At 35.5% G+C, this 24,133-nt stretch overlaps 1 protein-coding gene across 6 annotated transcripts in view; it reads left to right on the top strand.

The window, feature by feature from the left end:
* The window catches only part of DACH1 (dachshund family transcription factor 1), a 364,327-nt gene extending 340,544 nt beyond the window's left edge, over positions 1-23,783 (top strand). For all 6 annotated transcript variants that reach the window (XM_064440761.1, XM_064440764.1, XM_064440762.1 and 3 more), the window contains one exon: positions 21,016-23,783. In XM_064440761.1, the coding sequence (XP_064296831.1) occupies positions 21,016-21,053 (38 nt within the window). In that variant the 3' untranslated portion in view covers positions 21,054-23,783. The remainder of the gene's footprint in view (positions 1-21,015) is intronic.
* Positions 23,784-24,133: the final 350 nt, after the last annotated feature.

The following is a 24,133-nucleotide window of genomic DNA, read 5'->3' on the forward strand; positions in this document are numbered from 1 at the left end:
AAAACAAGACAAAATCAGGCATCAAGCTGAAGGAAAGCATGTATGTGCATAATAGTTCTGAGAAACTGTTTAAGGACAGATTATTCATGAGAAAATACAAATTTCTTCAAACTACCAAAATTAGCTAGTCCAAAAATAGTCTCTTAAATTGCTGTTTATTTTCAGAGGATACTTCATCTATTATAATGTTTCTGCATGAATGTAAGTTTTAGTAAACAGAAATTTAGTTAGTTAGTTAGCTAATTTGACTGATCCAAGTTTGCAGCCTTGTGGTCTGCCTCAGATAAATTGTTTTGAGCTATGTCAGGAGTAACTGGAAAGCTAGTAAAAATGTTATCATTGTAATATCTGAACACCTTTGCAGTCTTTAATGGATTTAATCTTCACATCAGGAGATACTCCTGTGATGCAGAAGAAAGCCATTATCTTTATATCATAGAGGGGTTAAGGATGGATATACCAGAAATCTGTGGTAGATCAGGGACTGAATTAAATCTTGCAATTCACCAGTTCTGCCCTTCATGTTTTTTGCCCTCCCTTTTATGTGTTCCTTCATGCTCTCTCATTGTATAGACATATGCAAAACTAGATGGAATTTACCCACTTCAATATTGGTGGTAGGATTTATGACCCAAAACTTCATGCTAACAGAATACATGTAACACATCATCTGTGCTTGCTCTGCACTTGCTCAGACTGATGGCTAACCTCTGTGAATATCAGGGTGATGACGAAGTGCACCTGGAGTAGGTCTTTTCAAGTCTTTTCTTTGTTAGACACAGCTTTGAAGATACAACAACATATGTTGCCTGGCATTATTTGATTATTACTTGATTTGATATGATTACCCCTCACATATCAAGTTGACCCTGTGTGTTCAGCTTTTGTAAAAGAGACCTAACATAAACTCTAAATTCTGTCACTTCTACATAAACATTAACAGTTTGGTTAAAATACCTTGCATAATGACATGTAAAAAGTTTGAAGCTAGAGTAGAGTAATGGGGAATGGATTATTTAATTTATGTAGGTTCTGCCAGCTTCCTAACCCCAAAGCTCCATTGAATTTCTTTCTTCACCTTCCTGGTATACAGACAGGCTCAATACCTGCTATACTTTTCTACTCATGGAAGTGAAGATAAACCATTATCAGCTTTCTGTACTTCAGGAGCTGAAGACTAAGCATGCATGCATTACTACATGCTTTCCTTTCGATCTTTTGGTCAAAAAACACAAAGAAGATGTAGCATTTAATTAAACCTGAGTCATCAAATGCAAATCCGTCCCCAGCTATGCTATGGCAACAGAAAGAAGCAAAGGAATTGCCAGTCACTTACATGGAAGAGTATTCGGTGCATTTCTTCCGCGAAGTAAACCCATCTTATACCAGCAGTGGTACAATAGTATTTATTAAGTCTTTTGATATGATCATCCCTACCTATATTCCCTCCCATATTCTTGAAATTACTGTCCCCATTCATGACCAAGCTAAACAAAAATTAGTAAAGAATAATAACCAAGTAATGCCATTTCCCTTTACACAAATATTTTTTGAGATGAGGTGATGACTATGAGATGTTAGTGACTGTGCTGGTAAATGACTTCTTCGATTTATGTGGGAAGTTATATGTGTTCATGGACCCGTATTCCCGATCACAATGCTGATTCAGGTACCGTTCCTAGATCTCAGGTCTTGCTGTCAGACTCACCTACAAATCCAGGTTTCAAGCCTGAAGGACTGTAGTGAGTTAGTTTTGTGGACATTACATGAGGGTCTTCTTAACTGTGGAGAACAACAGGGGAAAAAAACTATGAGGATGCTTATTTGGAAGCATCACTCCAATTTGAAGTGTTTTGGTAAGGAGTAATACACAAGGTGAACGGTAAGGCAAAACCTTTCAAGTACTCTGTTTCCAGTTGTTGAAAAGATAGAGCCAGTGAAGGAATTAAAAAGGAGCGACAATTCAAAGAAGCAGACTAGGAAAATATTTTTGCCATATGAATTCATTTATACAACTCAAACAAAAGTAAGCTTTAGTAGGTAAGATATGAGGAGGAACAGCACATGAATTTACAGCTAGAGAGAGGGATAGGAAAATGAGGGGCAGAGACTTTTTATGAGAAGAAATTCAGACACTATGTTGTAATGAAGAGTCAGAAGTAACAAACAAGCAAACAGGATACCATGATATTGAACTTCACTGGCAGACAAGATGAAGGGAGTGTGGCTCATAGTGACTAAAAGTATTAGTAGTGGGGAAGAGGAGGAGGAATCTGAAGGGGTGGACAATTAACAGCTCTGTTTTCCCACCGTGAGATTGTCATAGCAGCTAAACATTCACACAGAGAATCAGAAAAGCAGGCTGAGGTTTTAGGTCAGACAAAAGGGAACAGACCTGGCGCACAAAGGGCTATGTCAATTGTCAACGTGTATATGGTGGCTGAATTTCTGTTTGTGGATTAGACTACTGGGATATGGAGCATTGAGAGGAAGGCAATGGGAGGAGGATTATAGCCCTGAGAAACTAAAACACAAAGTTGAGGAAGAAGCCAAAAAGATCAAACTGAGAAAGAAATTAGCCATGCAGATGGAGAATAAGAAGATCCTAGCAAAGGGAGAACAGTATTTCAATTTAAAAAAACCCACCTTTTATCAAAGGCTAGTCTAGAAAAGTCTAGGATGTAGGGTATGAGGTGCTAATTTTAAGATTTGTCTAGAAAGAAACCATTAGAGACAGACACATCTAATAAAAGTTTGCAAAAAAAGCTGACTTGATGGTCAACGAAGAAGGTACTTCCCAGCACTTTGCAAGTATTATGGTGAATTCATTCATGTGTTTAACTGGCACATTCATACCCATTTAGGAACATGGAAGTATTATATCCATGTTGTTAAAGAATAAGTGACTATTCAAAGAACAAGGAGAGTTTCGTAGGCTTTAACTTCAAGTTAAAGTTCTTCATTACATTTTCTCTTATCAACAATTTCCCCGAAGACAGGGTTCTGTTTATACAGAATTATTACAATGTGCGTTCTAGAAATTGTCTTAGGTATTTTTGCTAAACCTCTGTGGTAATTGCACTTGAGAATTTTTCTAATGGTAGCAATCGTATCAAAAAACATCAAACTAGGCATGGCCACATTTTCTCTTCCCCTGTTGTATTTAAAAAGAAAATCTCAATTTCTATGAGATGCTGTAGCTTTGCCACCTGACTGAAAGAAGAAATAAATTAAACTAAATAAATTACTTTAATATCTGATTGCAGATAAAAGGTATATACACAGCAAAACTTTCAAAGGGAGGTGCCTTCAGTTGGAACTTGGTAAACAGCTGGAAGGCATATCACCTACAGGTGAAAAAAAAAGTTTAATATTTTGAAGGGGCTACATAATTCTACATTACCTTTAATTCTTCAACAAGCTAAGAAATTGAGAGTGTAAGTGAGCGCATGTTCTTAACAGCCTCTAGCAGACTGTTTTTGTGAAGAGTACCAGCTAGTGATTTTCACTGCTTGTAGATAACCTGGTTTGTACTGGTATAAGTGTGAGAGCAACTGAAAATCTACCCCTATATACTTTGTCAAATGCGTGCATGTGTATTCACATTTTGGAAAAAGAAAATTTCTTTTAGGTTACCAGATTTGGAGAGGATATCATAAACTCTTCTGATAGAGCCATCTTTTGCTATAGTAGCTTAAACTACAGAATAAACATATTATACCTTGTGTATTGCATATCATAAAATATGATTTAAATGAACAATATGGAAATCAAAGTTTCAGTTTAGGAACTTGAGTGTATTGTTCTGAAAAGCCTAGTCAGTTATATTTATAGTTTCATATTTTCATAGGAAGAAAACAGTCTAGAAGCCTAGCATGAAGGATCCCTCATGCTTTATGCAATGCCGTCGGTTTTAGATAACAGGATGAGGTCCACAATTTGCTTTTCTTAAAACCTACAATAAAAATTAAAAATAAATGCCACCACCATGCAAACTACAAAGGTGAAAAAATGCTGTATCTTGCATTTTTCTACCTCCTGTGGCTAGGGACAGAATGCAGACATGCCACAATAATGTTTTTTATTTCTACTGTTCAAACCATATTAATGAGAACATCATTTTGGAGAACTAATTATTTCTATTTGTCTTGTGTCACACTTTCTAATTCCCCTATATTAGCACAGCCAAAGCAAATTAATTGCTTTTCCAGCAGTTGAACCTTGTCCAAGAATGAGCTCACATTCCCTTCCAGTTTTGCAGTTTCTAGGAGTGCATTGTGTCAAAAATTTCTCTTGATACTAAACATAGCCCAGAGAATATCTTTACAGATTTCTGTTGCTGCTCACTTGATGAAATTTATAAGTTTAAGTGACCCACTAGGAAAGATAAAGTTCTTAGCTGCAAGATTATACATCAAAACAGTTAAAGTGAAATTAAAATTAAATGAATGAATCTCACTGAAGCAAAAAAAAGCAGTAATTAATGGTTCCCTTAATTGTCTTCATAAAATATTTGCATGGGTCTAATTTGCATAATTTGCATGTATTAATTAATCTTTCAAAGGAATTTTGTGCTGAGAGAAGCCAAAAAATCTCTTTGTTTTATTTAACATCTAATGAAATATTTATCTTTGTTAATGAACTTCTCATCTTCATTAAAATAAAAATTGCACAAGTTTGTATGTTTTAAATGTTTTTATAATTGAAGTATACAAAAAAATCTCTTCAGACCTACAGTATCTGAAAAACAAACACATTATTGTACATTCTGTGTCATTCTGACTACAGCAACATTTAAAATTTGGGAAACCCGACTCACTCTACCGAAAGTTTTCAAGGGGTTTTAAACTACTTCAATTTCATGTTAATTGATGATAATATTTTTTTAATTTTACAATTAGGGATGACAAGGTAAACATTTTGGTATTTTTTATTATTGTCAGCCTGTGATACATTAACAGCTTTTATAGAACAGATATTATGTATAGAAAAAGAGACTAACGTGATAGGTTAAAATTTAAAACACTGCAGGAGTTTGTACATGATACGGGGTTAGTTTATTAGACTAACAGTTGAGGAAGAACAGTTTGTGAATTACTGCCTGACGTTTAGTGATTGAACCTGGAGAAAGGCTGATGACAGTAACAATTATGAAGGACGGTAGTGGCAGAGGACCTAGGTAAATGACACATTGTGGTGATCAGCAACTTCGAGACAGTATCCAAGCTAGCTAGATATCCAGAATGAGAATATGCAGTGCAAAAAAAAAAAATCAATATTAAAGTTTTGTGCAAAATTTGAATATAGAAGTGTGAGGAGATGACAAGAAATTAAGTACTTTGCAGAAAGCTATTTCTGTAAAAAGAATAGATGTAAGAGGACAATGATTAGTTTTTTGGCAGCAAAGGTGAAGGCAGTTACTTAAAAAGGAGACCACCTAGCACCCCAAAGTAATGTATCAGCTACTTAATATTGTTGGAAATAGTGTCTGTGGAGAAAGAATAGCAAAGCATGGTTAAAATAAAATAGCTTCTATACAGAATGTTAACACTCTGCATAGTAAGATTTGTGAAATAGAGTTTCATTTTTTGAAAGGATAAGTACAATATTATTGGAATAATAAAAATATACTTGAAATAAGGAAATGAGTGGGGGTTTAGAATACAAAGAAACTATTTGCACAATGAAACGGCACAAGGGGATTTGTACTCGTTCTCAATACACCTGCATATGCTTAAATCCTTGCACAAGGAGTTTATAAATGCATTAATGTGTTCGAATTCATTTTAGACATGAAATACCTTAGAAAGCCAGCCCTGCAGAGATAGAAAAGTAGGAGCTGTTTGAGTGCTTTAAGATGCAGCACTCATTGTATAAAAGAAACAGGAGGTTTAAGCTATCGAGATTGTATAGAGTCATATATTCTTTACTACATTATCCTATAATTTTTTCAGCTGATAAGATATAGTGGAACTTTGCTGATACCATAATGGCAATATAGATATTGCTGTGTATTATGAAGGTGTGGAACTTGTGGAATAGCTGCTGAGGCAATGTAATTATCCATAAAATACCCAAACAATATCAGTGGGAGGGATATGTTTCACTTCACGCATTTGTGGGGTAGATGTCTTTATCTGAGCTATTTGGCTGGACTCCTATTAAAGTCAATGAAGAGTAATAGACACATCTCTACCTTTGAAGAAAATGAATCATACCTTCTAAGTTTCTTCACTGATTATAAAGGGAGTCTAGAAAACTGGCTCAGACACAGCTGTCTACAGTGCAGGTGTCTGAAGTTACTGAATCTCATCAGTTGTGTATATTCCTTTTTGCTTGCCTCAGAATTCCAACATCACTTGTGACAGTAAACGCACTACGAGCAGCTGCATTTCAGTCACGTCTTGTAACTACTGCTGTTGGCAATGAGCAATTGTGCATCACTTCTGGAAAAATATCCATGCCCAACAATTTCTTTTCTGCTTGGTGTAATTCTGTAATGTTTCCATACTGTGCAGTACTGAAAGTGGCATAAAGCATGACCCTCAAGTGTAGAAAGGATAACTTGAAATCTGCATTAACCCTGAAGCTTTGCAGCATTTATTTCAATTGGATGCTACTATGGGAGGCACAAGGCGTGAAGCAAGAGTCTAAAGAAGCATTCCAAAAACTCTGAAATAAGAACAAAAGTGGACATAAATTGAGAGGTAGAAAAAGAGGTAGCTGAAGTATCACAGAACTCTAGAAGGGAAAATGGTATCGTACTACTAATATGGTTGCATTATATTACTGTAACTGTATTACTATATTGTTAGTAATTTGTCGCGGACACCTAGTAAATGTTTCTCCATTTAAATTTAGTTTTGCCTGCAAAGAAGACATGGGCTGGAATTAACCTGACAAGGCATAGATGTCTACAATGTAGACTTCTACATCTGTGCTTGTCACCCTCGACCCTCTGTGGAGGGAGTGGAGAGAAACGTCTACGGTACAGTTCATCACTTCATAAAGTAGATGTCTATATTTCTCCTTTGTCTATGGAAGGAGCATAACCGGAGTACCCTGGGGTAGACCTCTACAAAGAAATTTAGTAAACTCAGTGTCGTTCCAAAAAAACTGAGTTCAGTTTTTGGAGATGAGAAAGTAATTTTGGTTTGGTTTGTTTGTTGGGGTTTTGTTTGTTTGTTTGTTGGGGTTTGAGGGCGTGTTGGTTTTTTGGTTTAGTGTTTATGGAAATTTTTTTCCATATGATATATCCATTTTATAGCAGGGGTTGTAATTATACTCCAAGATAGTCTAATTGCAAACGATAAATGGAGCGTGTGACACAGTCACAAGAAGTATATGCTAAGAAGTCACTGTCTTTGCTCATTTCACATTTTGCAGCAAAGAAAGAATCAAATGGGTAATATCAATTTCATAATTAAAATGGTAGCATTTGTTTGGGTTGCTTATGTGCTATAGGTCTGATGTTTTGCTATTGAATGATATGGTAAAGGAATAGCTCATTTTGCATGCTTTGGTTCATTTTTAACCAATGCCTTAAGCCAGAACCAAATCTTTATGCAGTCTTTATCTACTGATTTCTTGATGGCAGCACCCATCCTTTGGTATCTCACAAGGGTGTTGTGAACCTTAATTAGTGTCTGCAAAGTATTCTGGATCTTGGATGAAGGGCACAATAGAAGTTCAGTTATGTTATTAACTTCTGCTTTTATATTTTATTTGGTGACTGATCAGAATCCCAGGCATTAAAAAGTGGCAAAGAGAGGCGATGCAAGATACAGCAATTCACAACTATTATCAACTAATTATAGTTAGTTTCAAATCTAGTATGGGGAAATAGATGGAAAATTATTTTATGGGATTTAGTAAGGAAATACTTAATGGCCATAATTTTTGTAAAGGCAGCCTACCTGGATTTCATAGGAGAAGAATGTAATTGACTTACCTCAGTTATTCTGTGTTAGATCAAAAGTGGTATATTACTGAGTGCAGCATTTGGTATAATAGGTGACAGTCTCTCTTTTATAATCCTAAACTAACTGTGGGGTCAGAAGTCCTTTTAAAAAGAATGAGAGTTCAACGTTCACTTCATATATTCAAGAGGCAAACAAGCAGTTAGACTTAAAATGTAAATAACACTGTATGGTGAGATTGTATCAGGCAGGCAGCCCTTTGAACAGTGTTAAGAGTTAAGAAGGCAACAACCTTCCTAAAATATCACTCCAACTCAGTTGATGTATTACTCTTATGTCAGTTAAAAAGAAAGAAAAAGAAAAAAAAATATATACCCTTGCCATCAATAAAGCTATATTAATTTAAACTAGTTGAGGGTCTGATTATTTAATTTTGAAGTGGCCAAAGATTTTAGGTTTTGTCTTTTCTCACTTTGCCAGTATGATTAAAAAAAGACAAAGCACTTTTAGGTCCTTCAGAAATAGGAAATATTTATAGTATTTTATTTTAAGATAAAAAAATTCTTAATATGTCTGTAATATTCATAGAAATGCTTCATTGTAAACCAGCAAAGCAACCGGTTACGACGCTAAATCTATTTTAATTCTAAAAATAGTGTTTTCTAGCAGTGGTTATTTTTATATTGATATAATTAAGAATGATGACACAAAACAACTTGGGCTTTGTATAATTCAAGCATTCAGCTTTCCCATGGATTTAATTTGAAACTTGACCCATCCCTACTAGTATCTCAAGTTCCTATGAAAGAAAAAAAAAAAAGAAAAGAAATAAATCAACTAAGAAAAGTAAGTATAAAGGAAGTGGAACTAAATTTAACACATTTGGAAGGAATACTTAGCCAGCATCACGTTCCATCTATAGCTAAAATTTGCTGTCAGCATATATCTATAATAAGTATTCTTCCAGTGAACTGCCAGCTGGCTTGTAAAGAGGAAAATCTATTCTATAGAATAGACTGCTAGCTTTAAAAAGAAATCTTTAGCTTTTCAACCCTTCACAGGAAGTATTTTGGTCATTGTAAGGTTCCATAACACCTGAAGGACATCCTGGGAGACAGCAGCATATATAATGATAATGTGATGTCATTTTGGTTTTCCTAGTTGAGAAACACAAAGTGTGTATCAGTAATGGTAAAAGGCACATTTTTTCTATTATATTCTTGTCAGCCTTATTTTTTAAAAGTGATGCAGCCTCTAATAGCTTAGGAAAAGCAGCAATAGCATAACTGTGTTTTGTCATGGACGTTAGAAAGGATGGATCACAAAGTGCTACAGCTGGCCTTTGAAACAAACTGTTCTGAAGTCAGGACCAAAAAATTTACAGTGCTGGTTTATGTGCATGAAATCAGAGCAGAGATTGTTAAAAATATACAATGCTATATTAGATAATTCAAGTTCTGACTTGTTTATTTAGTCTCTCTGTTGATTCTGCAGATTTGCCTGTGACAAACTGTCGGTGCAACCCTTGCATTAAAAGACATGTATTTTTCATGATATTGTTTCATCCTGCAATATGCTGGCTACAAGTCCTTTCAAGTAATCAAGCTATATTGAATACAAACATAAAATAAAAAGAAGCAATAATTTGCTCTCATTTTTAGCTTTACACTCCAACTCAAAGATACACACTCGTAGCCATTGAAGAGAGCACAATATGTTTGCACATAGATGAATTGAACATAAAAATATTGTGGTTGGATCAGACTCCTCGGCTTCACTGGAAATACTGGAAGCATCATAAAAGTGGTATAACTGACTGGAGGAACAGTTCCATTTTCAACTTTATCATCAAATTTGTTATGACAATCACAGTTACTATCGCAGCATTAAATATGCCATCCTAAGCAATCTGGTTCCCAATGCTGAAATATTGAAATGCTGAAACAGTATTAAAACTTGAAAAAAATCCATTCTATTGCAGTTCCAAATGGGCAATAGTTCCAGGGTTTGATCTTAAACATTCAGTGCACAAAAAAGTCCTAATTTTAGGAATTAACAGCTAAGGCTTCCCTGTAGGTTTTTTGATATTCTTGCAAAACCTGTGACTCCCCTAGATCTTCCAGCAAAAATTAACTTTATAGCCAAGACTATTTTACCAGACCAGATATTCAGTAAATATATTCAGCATATACTCAGTTCTTGCCTCTCTTCCTACTAAAATAGCATAGCATTATGGATGGGACTAGATGGGCTTTAAGATCTGCATTTTCAGGCTATTATATCACAAATACCACCTTAAAGACCATTTTAATACATCTTTCATCTTGGAAGGCGAGATAAGAACTGAGTTCCTGCAATTAAAAAGAGGGCTGGTTTGTGTCTCTTTTTACTTTTTAATGTATAAACAAGGAATGATCAGTTGTTTTTCTGTGATCAGCGTATCTTTGTTTTCCTGTTGTGGACTCCATTCCTTGCATTATACTGGTAGCCTGTTCTGAAATTATTGCAGTTTAAATACACCTTGAGCAAGGGTAACCAGCATCCTAAACACTGTTCCAGAAGAGGTCCTGCATGTGACTTGTACAATGTCATTAATACGTTGCTATTGGAAATAAACAGTGTAAGTGGAAAGTGGGGGGGGGGGACACGGGGACACAAGAAAAAGCAACCATGAAGTAACATTTTTCATTTACTCTGTCTTGACATAATCACACTTCCAAGCAAGAAAATTTTACACTTCGGATATTTTGCACAGGTCATTTCTTCTGACTCCAGGCTAGTCACTTGATCCCAGAGTCACTGGTTAAGGCTGCTCTGTGGTTTAATTTAGCCATTCTCTTTTCCCTTGCTTACTTTTTGATGACGGACCACGGTGCTAAGTTCTCTCTGGGAAAGCATGCTGCTTCCATATGCTCTGGGATTTGTGTAGCAGGGTGCATCCAGGACACAGTCTGTCATGACACGCTGTTTTTTCTGAGGAATCTCTGTTGGCAAAGACACAGAGTGGTGCCAAATTCAAACCACCTGGCCCTAAGGCTAATTAAGTTTTTCCTGGGAGGGTAGAATAATAATTTGGAAGTACCTATCTGAAATTATGTTACCACTGAGAGGGAATGGGAAAGGTTGGCTTGTCACCACAGTACTTAAATGCATCTATGAAGATATGCCCAAGATGGAAGTTTACCGTCAGTTAGGGGAACTAGTTTGAATTGTGAATTGAAAAACAATCTACCTGGGTCAACTTTAGCCCTTGTCACAGAAACAAAGCTCAGTTATAATTTAAAATGCTAGTATTTTTCATTCCTTATAGGAAAAAAAGCATTTTGCTTAAGTACTGGTTAATAGCCAACTACTGGGTTAAACCCCATATACATCTTTCAGCTTGAAGTCTTCCACAGATTTAACATGAGCTGTTTTTTTCAGTTTTGTAGTTGTGTCGCTCACGCTAAGCCCCAGGAACTTCATTAAGGTCTGTTCATATTTCTGTGTGGTTATGAGGATTATGTGTGACTTCAGTTCGTTGCTCATTTCTTAGGGCGTGACTTCTGGTTTGGTTTCTGTCACCTTGACTCCTGTTCTGGAGCTGACTGCTTGGTACCATTGTCTTCCATAAGCTTGCTTTCATACGAAATACCTAAAAGCAGCAAGCTGATATTGCATATGTTTTGACATCCCATGCATCCTTAATAGATTTTCCATAAGCTTGCCACTGTGCAATCTATCTATTTTACAGCCTCATTCCTTCCTGTTCTGCATGTGACTATTTCTTCATGTTTTGCATTGGGCTGTTACTCTGTTTTAGCACACAGACGAGAACAAGGGTGGTTGGGTATTAAAGAAAAATGTGGTGTTAATGTGATATTGATATTAGAATAGGATTCCACACATCCTAGAATTGATGTATGCGGGCTAATGTAAGTAGTAAAGCTAAATGCTTTCTTTAAATGGCCTCTATTTTCCACTAACCTTTGCAACATTTGAAATGACATCTCAGTAACCGGGATTAAGGAAAAGGTAGATCAGACTTTTGTATAAGTCTAATCTTTTGTTTAAGTCTAATCTGAAGACAACAAATCACTAGTCTGCCTTTTAGTTATTGGGGTATTGCATCAAATGAAAGTTACTTGTTTAGAAAAGAAGTAGCTCGGAGAGGAGAGGGAGGGAGGTTTGTGATTCTGTGAATCAGAAGAGATGCTCTGCGTAGCAGTAGGTATTAGGTAAGTCTTTTCTTGTGTTTTAAAAATTAGCCTGGGCTAAAGCTCTAGAAAAGATAACACTTTCGAAGAGCTCGTCTTCATAAATGGTTTCTGTATGCTGAAGGAAATAAACATCACAGTGTCTGGTGAAGGAAACAATAGATTGCTAGCACTGGCCATGGCCACAGCTATTCCTAGGAGAAGAATCACGACCCATGCTACTCTTCCCAGACTTTCATAGAATATCTTTATTAATCCACACCTTTTTATGTGATCTGTAATTGTAAACGCATGTATCATGCTAATACTATTAGCTTCTAGTTCAGTGATGGAAAGAAGCTCTCTGTGTGTTTCTATATGTGTGTATGAAGGGTAGTTTTTAAGAACTACAGGTATATGATTTTGCATAGGTATTTTCTGTAATTTGATCTCAACTCAGAAGCAAAAGCTGCTGAAAGCTCCAACAAACACTATTCTATTATATTTTATTCAGATTTCATTTTATGACCAATTTTTCCTCTCCAGAGAGAAAAATAATTACTTTTTTAAAGCCTGGTTGAAGATTAACTTTATGATTGATATTTTGTATTTAAGATTACTTTGGTGATGATGTTTGTGTAAAAAGTGATCATTTGAGCAAAGCACTAAAAAGGGAGGCAAAATTGAGAAGAAAAGTGGAGAGAAGAGCAATCAGACTAAAAAGATGAATAGTAATTTCTGTTTCCATCAAGAGTTTGCAAGAAAAAAAAAGGTGTCAGGCAGAAACCATGTTCCAATATTTAGATCTCAGCTCTTTCTCAATTTTTTTGCTATCAGATCCAAGGTTGCTTGTTGATTGGCTTACTAAAATGATCGTAAAAAAATTAGTTGTTTACATTTTTGGAAATATAATAGCAAATAAAGCACACCTTTTTGCAGAATTTAAAAGTGTTCACTGTAGGACAGATTGTTCAGCACAGCAATTATCCACAGTGTGTTACGAACAGCACTGAACACAATGAGCTGTGGAAGCTCACAAGCTGATTGTATTTAGCTGTGACTTCATCCTTTAATAACTTTTCCACATGATTTTTCAGTTGAAGTTGTTTTGTTTTTTCTCTGTTGTTTTTTTTTTTAAAAAATTTTTTTAACCAATACAAGTGACACAATACAATGCCTTAGAGACTCAGGTTCAGTGATCGTAAGCAGTCAGTTCTGTTGTCTTTCTTTGGATGTGCTTTTGTTCTGTTTATACAAATAGAAAAAGGGTTGCTAAGTTCATAAGGCAATAATAGACAGTGTGATTTTTTAAAATCTATTTCTTTCAAAGATTTTCTCACCTTGCCAGTTCAATCTTCTCATTGCTCAGAATGGCAAGCTCTGTGTGTTCTATATGATCTTTAAATGATAGAAGGGGACATATTCAGGTAGTCCACTGCTTTGTTAGTTTACTAAAGACCAGATTGCTGACCTTTAGCTTGCTCCCACAGTATTCAGTGATATAATGAAAACATATATTCATGATTAAAACACATGATAAAATTACTGAAGGAAGATCCTGACAGTTCAGTAGTTAAAATAACTGCCAAAAGGTGTTTAGTCACTCTTTTTTATGCGTCCATGTTTTAGTTTTATGTCTGGAAAATCGGATGTAGAATTAAAATCTCCTAAGTATAAATTATTATTTTAAAAAGAAAGACATGAACATCTCAGTCTCCTGAACATTTGCACGAATTATTAACACAAATATATTTGTACATGAATGTTAAGTAGAGAAACGAAAGGTGTATGATTAATAACAATATGCAAATTTGAAACTAATTTATTGGTGTTATACAAAGGGCAAACTAGGATAGTGTTTGGCCAAATATGTTTACATACTTCATATTTGCATGAGTTTATTGAACATGCAGTGTGAAATCACCCGTCTTTGCATAAAAACTGGATAAGCACTTTTTTTTGAAGAAAAAATTGCTCAAATTTCAAAGCCTCAACAGTCAAGCTTGCTTTCCTACATCTCCTGTACTCCTCTCTGTTTCTACTTGGGAAGAGGGCAGTGTCCATGTCCCCCAAAACATGATCTACTTTTGCTGTGCGTAACAATGTCCAGACAATATAGATCCCTCTGTCCCTCTTTTTCAGTGTCGAGTTGTAAAGCTACGGCATTCTGATTAACCTCGTACACCGGGAGGAGTCTTTTCCCCCCACAACATATTGTTTTGCATTTTATAAGGAAAACTATGGAAAGTTGTGTTTGGTTGATTTCATGACTGCATTTTACAAAGGCTAGGGTTTATGTTCTCAGTCACACTCTGCAAACCCCAGAAAAGAATCAACCTCGTCATAAATGATTTTCCCATGATTAAAAAGTTAGACTCCCATTTTTATCTTCCTGCTTTGGTGGAAAATAAATCCTCTTTTGTCTTGATTTTGAATAAAATATATGAAGAGTGTACAAAAATAGATTTCATCCTTAATTAGCTGCTTCCTTTAAGTTTTTTGAAGAAGGCTTACAATTTGACTAAGATCCCTTCCATCTGTCACAATATGCTTGCTTTTATTTTGACTTCCCGTTGCTGTCTTATCAAATATCACATGAATCATTACCATTTGTTTGCCATCCCTTTCTTTTGTTTTGTTTCTCTTCCTCCAAATGATTAAAACATCAGGTTGAATGAAAGGTTAGAAGTACACTGTGATTCACATTTGCCCCATCTTATTAAAACAAATAAACCAACCAGTTATATAATTTAAATGTGCTTGAGCTATGGCTTGCAGATGCTTTTATCAGCTTTGGGCTGAAGAGGTTGTGTGCATTCGGGCATGCACGTACAACTGTTCTTTGAAAGGGACAAACCTCATTAGATTACAGGTGCCTGGAAATAACTTCTGAGAAAATAGCTGCCATTTTCAATAAAGCTACTTCCTAACAGGAAACACGATTTATTATGTTCTTTAGCACAAGTGAGTAGCTTTTCTTTTATTTAGATACAAGTAACCCCATTTAATGTCACAAATATTTTATTTCTTTTAATCTGTTGGACTGAGGGTGGATCATAATATTTTTCACTGTAATGTCCTAGCTTGTAAAACGTTGAGGAAAAGAACTGTAATGATTCTTAAGTTACAAAATATGCGTTACACAAACTTGCAGTGTATTTCCTTTACTTGCCATGCCATCTTTTCTTGTACAGAGAGTCAGAAATGCTTTGTAATTGCCTCAGCTTGCTAGAACTGAAGTCAGCAGTTTTTAACGGCTGTAGGATGTGGCAACAGTGTGTATATCCTGACTTTCAGTATGAAGCCTCTGCTGTCTTTGCTGAGCAGATGGGCTAGTCCTGGGGATTTTGTGTTGCAACATGATTTTGAAAGAGGACACTAAGCTCTGGTCAGCTCAGCCACCAGCCATGGAAATGGACTTCAAACACATTTTTATGAGCCAAGAACCTATAGTTTCAATTAAATAACTACTCGCATGTGGGGTTTTTTGTTGTCGGTTGTTTCTTTGTTTGTGCTGACATAGTCCTTAGAGGTCCCAGCTAACCTTGCTGTACCTTGCTAAGGACAAGAAAACAGACTGCGAAGCCTTCAGTGCTTGGAATCTCTGTTACCTAAAAAGAGGAGGGGAAGAAAGAAAGGTTAAAACAGAAAAGTGAAGTCACAGATCATTTCGGAGCTAGAGCTGGGATTAAAGTTCCCATCCTCACTTACTCAGTTGTGTTCTCCTTAATAATGAAAATCAGCCTAAAGTAGGTGTTCTTTACTTTGAAAGCACAAAGAGATGAGTAGCTCCACCATTCAGATATCATTAAGATACCTTTTGAGTGAAGAACAGCTTATATCACTGGCCTGTGCATATTTGACAAAATTATATTAGCTGTAGTTAGGAGCTGTAGTGACTAAAACCGGGGCTACTTTGAGGTAACGGTTCCTGGGTCATGGGCTGGCATTTACTATTCTACAGCTTACAAATTATGATCATAAAAATACAACAACTAATAAAAAATAAAAAATTATCCAAACCGTGACATCCTGACTTTCCAAAGCTCCCACTGAGGTTTCTGATCTTATAATTCATTTTCCTTCTGATACATTATTTTGTCCTTTTTTGGTTGTTAAGCTGGACTCTGTGGGTTTCTTTCTTATTAGCTCTCTGTGACATGCTACCATATCTTTTTGCTTGGTTGGCTGGTTGCTTTTCCCCTAAAGCTCCTAACTGTAGGAAACACTTTATCCTATTACTGAAGAGAGTTTTCCTCAGTAGGCTCTTCTAGGACAGCCATCGACTGAATTCAGGTGTGACATCACACCTTTGACATTGATTTGCAGATTTTCATAAACCAAAGACTGCAGTATGCTTTTGTGATAGTCATGATGGCCACTGTTGTTATGTTTATTTGTAAAGCAGCTCTCAGAATACAAACTAAAATATGGCATGTTTGGATGACAAACAACCCCCGGGTGACTTGCACTGAGGGGCAGAAATACATGCATTACAATATAGTAGATGATTTATTTAGCCTGCAACCTAAGACCAAACTTAATATTTCATTATAGACTTCTATCACTTTACAAGGATGCATATTAATAGGAATAATATTTGAGTGGGTTTATGTTTTCATCTCAGGAAACATTAGGCCCATAGAGATACGTACTACAAGCTGCCTACAGAACACTAGTGTGAATCGTACCCCAGCTGACATCTCTGTGGGAATGCATTTCAAACATATGATTTGTTTCAGCATTGCAAATTTTCATGTCAGTTCCATTTGTTTGTTTTTTTATAACATTTACGACCTTTTAACTATTTGGGCATGTTCATTCAAAAACCTCAAAATGAGTCTTAATTAAAAAGGGTTGATCTAAAAAAATACTCCCTCACTCTGGCTAGAATTTCTGTCATATCAGTCCACAGACAAAAACAAATGAGATTTAGGAGTAGTGGTGTTTTCAGTTTGAGTTACTAGCATGAGCTTGTGTGATCTTGCTGAACACTGCCGTTTGCAAAAGAGCAATTAAAACAGATGACAATCTGCTAATCATGCACGGTTCTATTTAGAAATTAAGCAGTATTTTCCCAGTTTGTGTTTTTGCTTGACTTCCTGAGAGTGAAAGGAAGTTTTATGTATTTATATTGTATATAACAGTACGTAAATTTGGGAAGCTTTGCCACAGATCAACAATTTTCAGTAGACTAAAAATACACTCCAACGTTTTAAACGTTTTTAGAGATCACTGTGTGTATGTTTGTGTAGTATATGTTTGTGTGCATATATCTATGTTTGTGTGAATAGTATATTCCATATTTATTTTACATAAAATTGTTTTTATGCAGATAGACAAATTCTGCATTTGTTAACAACATAAAGTAATGCAACACATGTATGTAACTTAAAAGCTGACCAGGAGGCAAGAGGCAAAGGCATGCACTTGATTTGGGATTTAGAAGTAGTGGCATTTTCACATTGAGTTTTGAAGGATGAGCTTGCTTGATTTGCTGATCACTGGTTACCCTCATGATTTGTAGGTGTTGCTTGTGATTTTAACCTTGAAATCATGAAGGCCTATCAGTGGTAATGCTCCACTGGTATTCAGATAGGAACTCTGGCTACACCTAGAGGCGAAGCGATTCATGTGGCTTTGGCAGCAACATTGAGAAGTTCTAGTTGTTTCGGAAGAACCTCGGTACAATGAGAATTAAGAGAGAAATGTTCAGGAAGAAGGCAATAGGAGTCTGAAAAGGAAGAGGGAGAGCAATCAGATATAGGTATTGTATTTGGTCTCCACATCGTGATGCAAGGCTATCGTTCCTCTGCAGAGCTGTGAGTTACCTCTGGTTTTCCCAGCACAGTTTGAAGTCTTCATATTTCTGAAGTGCAGAGGTATTTGCCTGGTGTATGTTCGTCATGAGTGGCTACATGAACTTCTCAGCTACACACAGGAGCATGCCGGAAGAAAAGATTAAAGCCTAAAGAAATTATTTCTCCATCCTCTCCCAAACTCATGATTTGAGAGGGTGGTGGGCAGTTCCACAGATATTGTTAATTTTTTCCATGTTGTTACAATAGGTTCTAAAGAAAAGGATATTCATTTTGCACCTCATTCTTTCATGACTACTCTTGAGAAAATAAAGGAAATATTTTACAGTTGTTAGCAACTTTTGAACTCTTACTAAGTATTACTTAATCATGGAATTGCTTTATCTATATCATAACATGACAGGATTTATTTTAAAGTTGATGTTTCTAATGCTTGCTGCATTTTGCCATATGTTAGGGGAATTAGTCAAACACGTTAATAGAAAATATATCCGTTTTATAATAAGCCTAGCAATGGTATTAGATCAGCTGCTGAGTTCCTATATGGCATTTTAAGTCCATTATCAATACAGATGATTTAATTGCACTTTTAATGGTCCGTCATACAGTTATTTGGGGAACAGGAGGATTTATGCTTATTGTATATATCCATCATAAATGTTTTTAAGTTATATAAACAAATATCATCTTAGTTTGTAAGGAAGATGCTCCGTAAAGCTGCCCATTTCTATTGTTCATTGTCTGTGGATACAGAATACAGGATCTGATAGTGTCTTCCATTAAAAGTGAAAAAACTCCTATTGACTTCACTGTCAGACTGGGTCCTTAAGCAGTGTAAAATAGAGCTGACTTTTGAAAATGGTCTGCTGTTCTTTGCAGATTGTTCATTTTTCTTGGCTGCTACAGGATTCTGCTTCCTACTGCTGTATTTTTAATTGAGAATATGTTTTCATAAATATTTTATTTTAAAAGATATATGTAGACCTAATATAGTAAAGTAAAATACAAGTTACTGACTGTAGGTTGTCTTAATGTTTAGGTGTGGGAATTATGCGTAGCACTCATTAGCGAGGGTGCATTCAGGATAGCCAAAGTGCTGGTATATATGCAGAGTAATTCACTTACAGAGGTATCCAGACAGCTTTAGTGCTGTAAATGTCTGTTTTGTTTATTCAATATGTTTGGGAGAATTATAGGCAACTATAGCCGGTAGTAGCTCTGGCAATCCTGCACTTGATGCAGGTTTTCTTTTGAGATGGTTTACCAAGCTCCATTTCAGAGGTTCCTTCTTTCTCTCCTGAATTCCCACAAGCATTTTGGTTGCTCTTCATGCATCAAAGAAGGAAAAAAAGTCCTTAAGTTAAGGCCTTACGCAATTTCTTTTTATCTCTCTTCAGTGCACAAAGACTGTAAAGAGCAAAGAGAATGTGGAAATGGTTCTGAGTGGAAGCACTCTAAGTGGAGGGAAAGTTATCATCTGCCAAAAATGCTAGGAACCTAAAAAGAGTAGGGGAAAGGGGCAAAAAACCGTAAAGACAGGGAGAATGTAGCAGAAGGGGGTACATCCCAGACGCTTGCAAAAGCAAACTATTGGTAGAAAAGGAAAACCAGAGGGCCACTAGGTAATAATCACTGCGACAGACTGAACAATTCTCCCATCTCCTTTTTTTCCCCAGCGGTTCTGATATAGAAACTAGACAATAAAAATTGCAAAGGGGTGTGCAGAAAGGGTGAATTTTTACAGCTGTATGTGATGTGCATTTGTCTGCTTTCAAGTTAAACTTTTCTTTCTCTCAACAGTTACAGTAAGCTTGTGAAAGTGATGCCACATGTTTTGATGATAGGCAAGCATTTCAAAAACTTCAGCGTTCATTTATATAGGTTTATCTCACACAATTGCTTTCCTGGATATCTAATAAGAATTTTAAAGACTGATTTGAAATAAAAAGGTTAGGCTAAGAAAACCAAAACAGAAACAAACCCCTCTGAAATCATGCAAATTTTTGCTGATTTCACTTGGACCAAAAGAAGGGTTTCATGCAGACTTCAAGAGTTAAGATACAGCTTGTACTTCCAGATGCATTATATTCTAAAATACAAGTCGTGTTTCATAAATATGCACTGTGGAGGATTAATATGTACTTCACTCACAAGGGAGCAATGCTTTCTGTCCTACAGGACAGAAAACGAAGAAGTTTTTCTGTCTGTTTCCTGTTGAAAAAGAACTAGTCTTTGCATTGCTGTGACAATAGGTACATATAGGACGTTCATGTCCCCAGTGAAGAAAAAATTGCTTGGTATTTGTAAATTAGGTGAAAATATGCTATGGGAGAATGTTATCTTCAAGTTTTTCTAGATCAACAGTTACAGGCTAGGTGAGCTTATTGTTTCTCATGTTCCCTCTCCATCACACATATCTCACTTAAATATATGCTTCTCACTTGGGTGGAAAAAATGTTGAGAGAGACGTGCTTACATCTTTAACATAGTAATTGTTCAGTTAATCTCATTTATGGGGGAAGGAGGCTATACTTCACTGATACCGATTAAATATCCTATACTGGGTTCTATATAAATAGCTACAAATGTGCACAATGGTTACATTACATGGTATATTTAACAACATAGCTAAATCAGAAAGTATGAGCTATGCCTTTAGTGATGGGAGTACTAACGATTGCATGCAAGAAGATTTTTGCTCTGCAACCATGAAGGAAATAATTGCTGTTCAGCACTATTCAGTTAAGTTTGCATATCAGTAAAAACACATGCACCGAGGCTCCACCTACATTCCTAGTGCCCTAGCACTGATATGAGTGCAGCATATATTAAAGCTTTAGACGCCGTTACAGTATTCACAACTTGCAAAGTGGATGTAATTTTTAACAGAGTTAATTTGACCACTGTCAGGTGAAATTGCAATGGTGATACTCAGGTTTTATTGTTTTTTTTAAAAATCTAAACATAAAGTACCGTAGGTGGCATATTACAGATTTATGGGAGGACTACCTCTGCTGCAGTTTTAAATCTTGTGGGTTTTTTCGTCTTTTCGATTCATTGTCATTATAAATATATAAAGCAATTTTTTTCCTTATGTTTTAGATGGAAGACTTTATTTGAAAACTACTGTCATGTATTGAATTTTTCCTGCTGAAGATACCTGTGCTACAGTCAAGAACTTTGCAGTAAGACATTGGCTTATAAGGAGTTCTGTGGAAACAAAGCGTTTTCAAGGCAACTTCCTCAACTTCATTTATCAATGTTCTTCAAAAATGTAAAGAATTCTGCAAGAGTGTCCTCCTTTGGTGATCTCCTGTGGCTCGACCCGGAGACCTAGAGAATGTTTGTAAATGTACAGTAGCACTCTTCTTACAGTGAAAATCTGCGTCTCTGCGCCGGACTATTGTATCCACAATTACAGGCGGGTCAGGATAAGGCTGAGTATTCCCTTTTTCAAGGAATGCAGACTCTGTCCTCCTCTGATGTTTCTATATTTGAGCACATCAAATGATCCTTCCAGTGGTGTCCAAGTACACTTACAGACTGTTATATCATACCGAAACCAGCAAGACAGCTCAGAAATGAACTTGTAGAGGGCATAAGAGGATTCTTATTAAAAAAAAAAGGAAAAAAAAAAAAAAAGGTAAAAGAAAAAAAAATTGATACATTCAGTTTTCAAACTATGATTGTGGGTTTTCTTCTAAAGACATTTTTTCCACGTGCTTTCCAAGAGACCAACACATGTATGTTAGACTACATTAAGTGAAATGGAATTTTGTGTAAGTGAAAAGAAATGCTGAATGTAAACAAACTGTTTTACTGTTCACAAAGTCTCTTTTCCTAAAATAAAAAAATACAATAAAAAGAGTAATAATTTCTCATTGTAAACTGGCAGGGGTTTATGAAATAAATGACTTTGCTTCTTATCAAACTGTTGGTCACATGTACAGTATATAACACAGATCACACAAGGAAGGTATTATGTATGCAGTAGAAATCTAGAGTTTAGGAAATGAAAATTTTAGATAATATTGTTTTGTCACCCTGTTGGTCAGAAAAGACACCTTTCTAGTTTTAACGCATGCAGGCATGTAAATATTTGTCCTGGAGTCACAGTATTACTGAATGAGATCTTAAGCATCTGGTAACAAGTCAGAATTCTGTATCAGCCACTTTTATTTGTATATTGAGCCCTGGTTAGTGCCCTGATTAGTGCACTTTTGAGAATGGACTGTGGCTGAGCAGCAAGTCAAAATGCCAGAAATATTTTTATATGTTAATGTCATATTACGTCAATGTTGCTAAAAAAAAGAAAACCTAACAAACACTTGATGTATCAGTCCAATTCCATGTAGAACTGAGTGATACAGTTGAAGTCTATTGTCCCTCCCACCTTGTCTTAGGGATGGGTGGTTATGTGTTACTTTCACTGTCTATGAAAGCTACAATATGTGTTTTCACCTTTGTGCTGATAACTGGAAGTAAGCTGCAACACAGTGCTTATTACATTACTAAAAGTTATGTTCTTTGCTTTGCATACTTTTGGGTTACCCCTTTAAAGACTGATTTTGTGAATCAGTGCTATTACTGTAAGTTTTGTGATTATGCTTTCTTCATCTAATGTTTTATGCATATAAAATATTATTTATTACATGGAAACATATCAAAACCTTAAATGTCTAAGAAGCCTAACTTAAAGCAAGTATTTCTTTAAAAATAGTTCTGATTGGATATTAATATTATTTTGTCAAAAAGAAAAATCTAATGTTTTGTAAACTCTAGCACTGAGCTTCTATAGTTTGTAGGTCTTCCTTGCAATACTGGTACACATTTATTTTGTGCAGTTCACATTTACTCCACCACGATCCTTTTTTAACAGTAGAAAGTTGTATATACAAGTTCACATCATGGTAATTTTTTTTAAAGAAATATTGAGCAATATTTTTCATTAAATATTGTTACCTAACACTTTGTAGTGACATTATTTTCTAACCACGATTCTTTCCTAATTTTCGTAGTTGCTTGAACACATATGGGATTCTGTACTCCAGTTTTTTCATATGCAGTCTTTAAAGGGTTAACAGCTGTAAAGTTAGCTGGACTTGTGGCAAGCTTTTGAATCATTCATATCTGAAAGAGAATTAAAAGCCTACAACTGAAATATGTAGTAGCATCTACCATTGCTCTGCTCCTTGCATAGAGTCACCTGTAGGTAGGTTTAGTAGTTTTACAGTATATACTTTCAAGACCTTTGGGAATGCCTCAGTGTTTGGCTTGGTACATAAATGGAAATGTTAAGGATTAAGGGGGAACCAATTTATAAGCTGGATGTTTAGAAAGAATCTTGCTAAAAACAGTGTAAATATTACAGACCATGAGATGTTACTGTAAGTTGAATTTTTTGCCCCTCTTTAGTTATACCGGTTTTGGGTTGGTATTTTGTTTTTGGTTTTTGATTTGGATTTTTTTTTTTGCATAGATTATGAAGAAAAGTTGTGCTCATGTTATTGTTTATATGCTTTTGTAATCTTAAAGATATTAATGTCTAGTTGTTCTATATTATAACCACATTTGCGCTCTATGCAAGCCCTTGGAACAGAACATACTCATCTTCATGTAGGACCTATGAAAATTGTCTATTTTTATCTATATATTTAAAGTTTTCTAAAAATGAAAAAAGGTTATTACGAATTTTGTTGTACAAAATCTGTACAAAAATCTGTTTTTACATCATAATGCAAGAATTGGAAATTTTTCTATGGTAGCCTAGTTATTTGAGCCTGGTTTCAATGTGAGAACCACGTTTACTGTTATTGTATTTAATTTTCTTTTCTTTTCAACAATCTGCTAATAAAACTGTCTGAAATCTCCCTGTGACTTTATTTACAGTTCATCTTTATTAAATTTTCTGAAATGTATAACATCAGAGGAATATTTACTTTCTAATGGGAGGCATCTAAAAACAACATAAGTCAGCTCTTTGTAATGTGAGGAGAACAATGCTGAATGATTTTATTTAACATGCAACTGCTTCTATCTCTAATATGAATTACTGTGGTGAAAAACATCATAAAAGCACACTCTGTGGTTATTGTTTAACAAGCAGATTTTCCATATTTTTTTTTTCTTGCCAGCTAAGCAAACTGCCCCCATCTACATGATTTATTTATGTACATTTCTCAGTTTATGAAGCTGTTATTTGTACCTTTTCCTTTTATAT

This window comes from Phalacrocorax carbo, chromosome 1 (genome assembly GCF_963921805.1).
Source record: "Phalacrocorax carbo chromosome 1, bPhaCar2.1, whole genome shotgun sequence".
In the NCBI taxonomy this organism is placed as follows: Eukaryota; Metazoa; Chordata; class Aves; order Suliformes; family Phalacrocoracidae; genus Phalacrocorax; species Phalacrocorax carbo.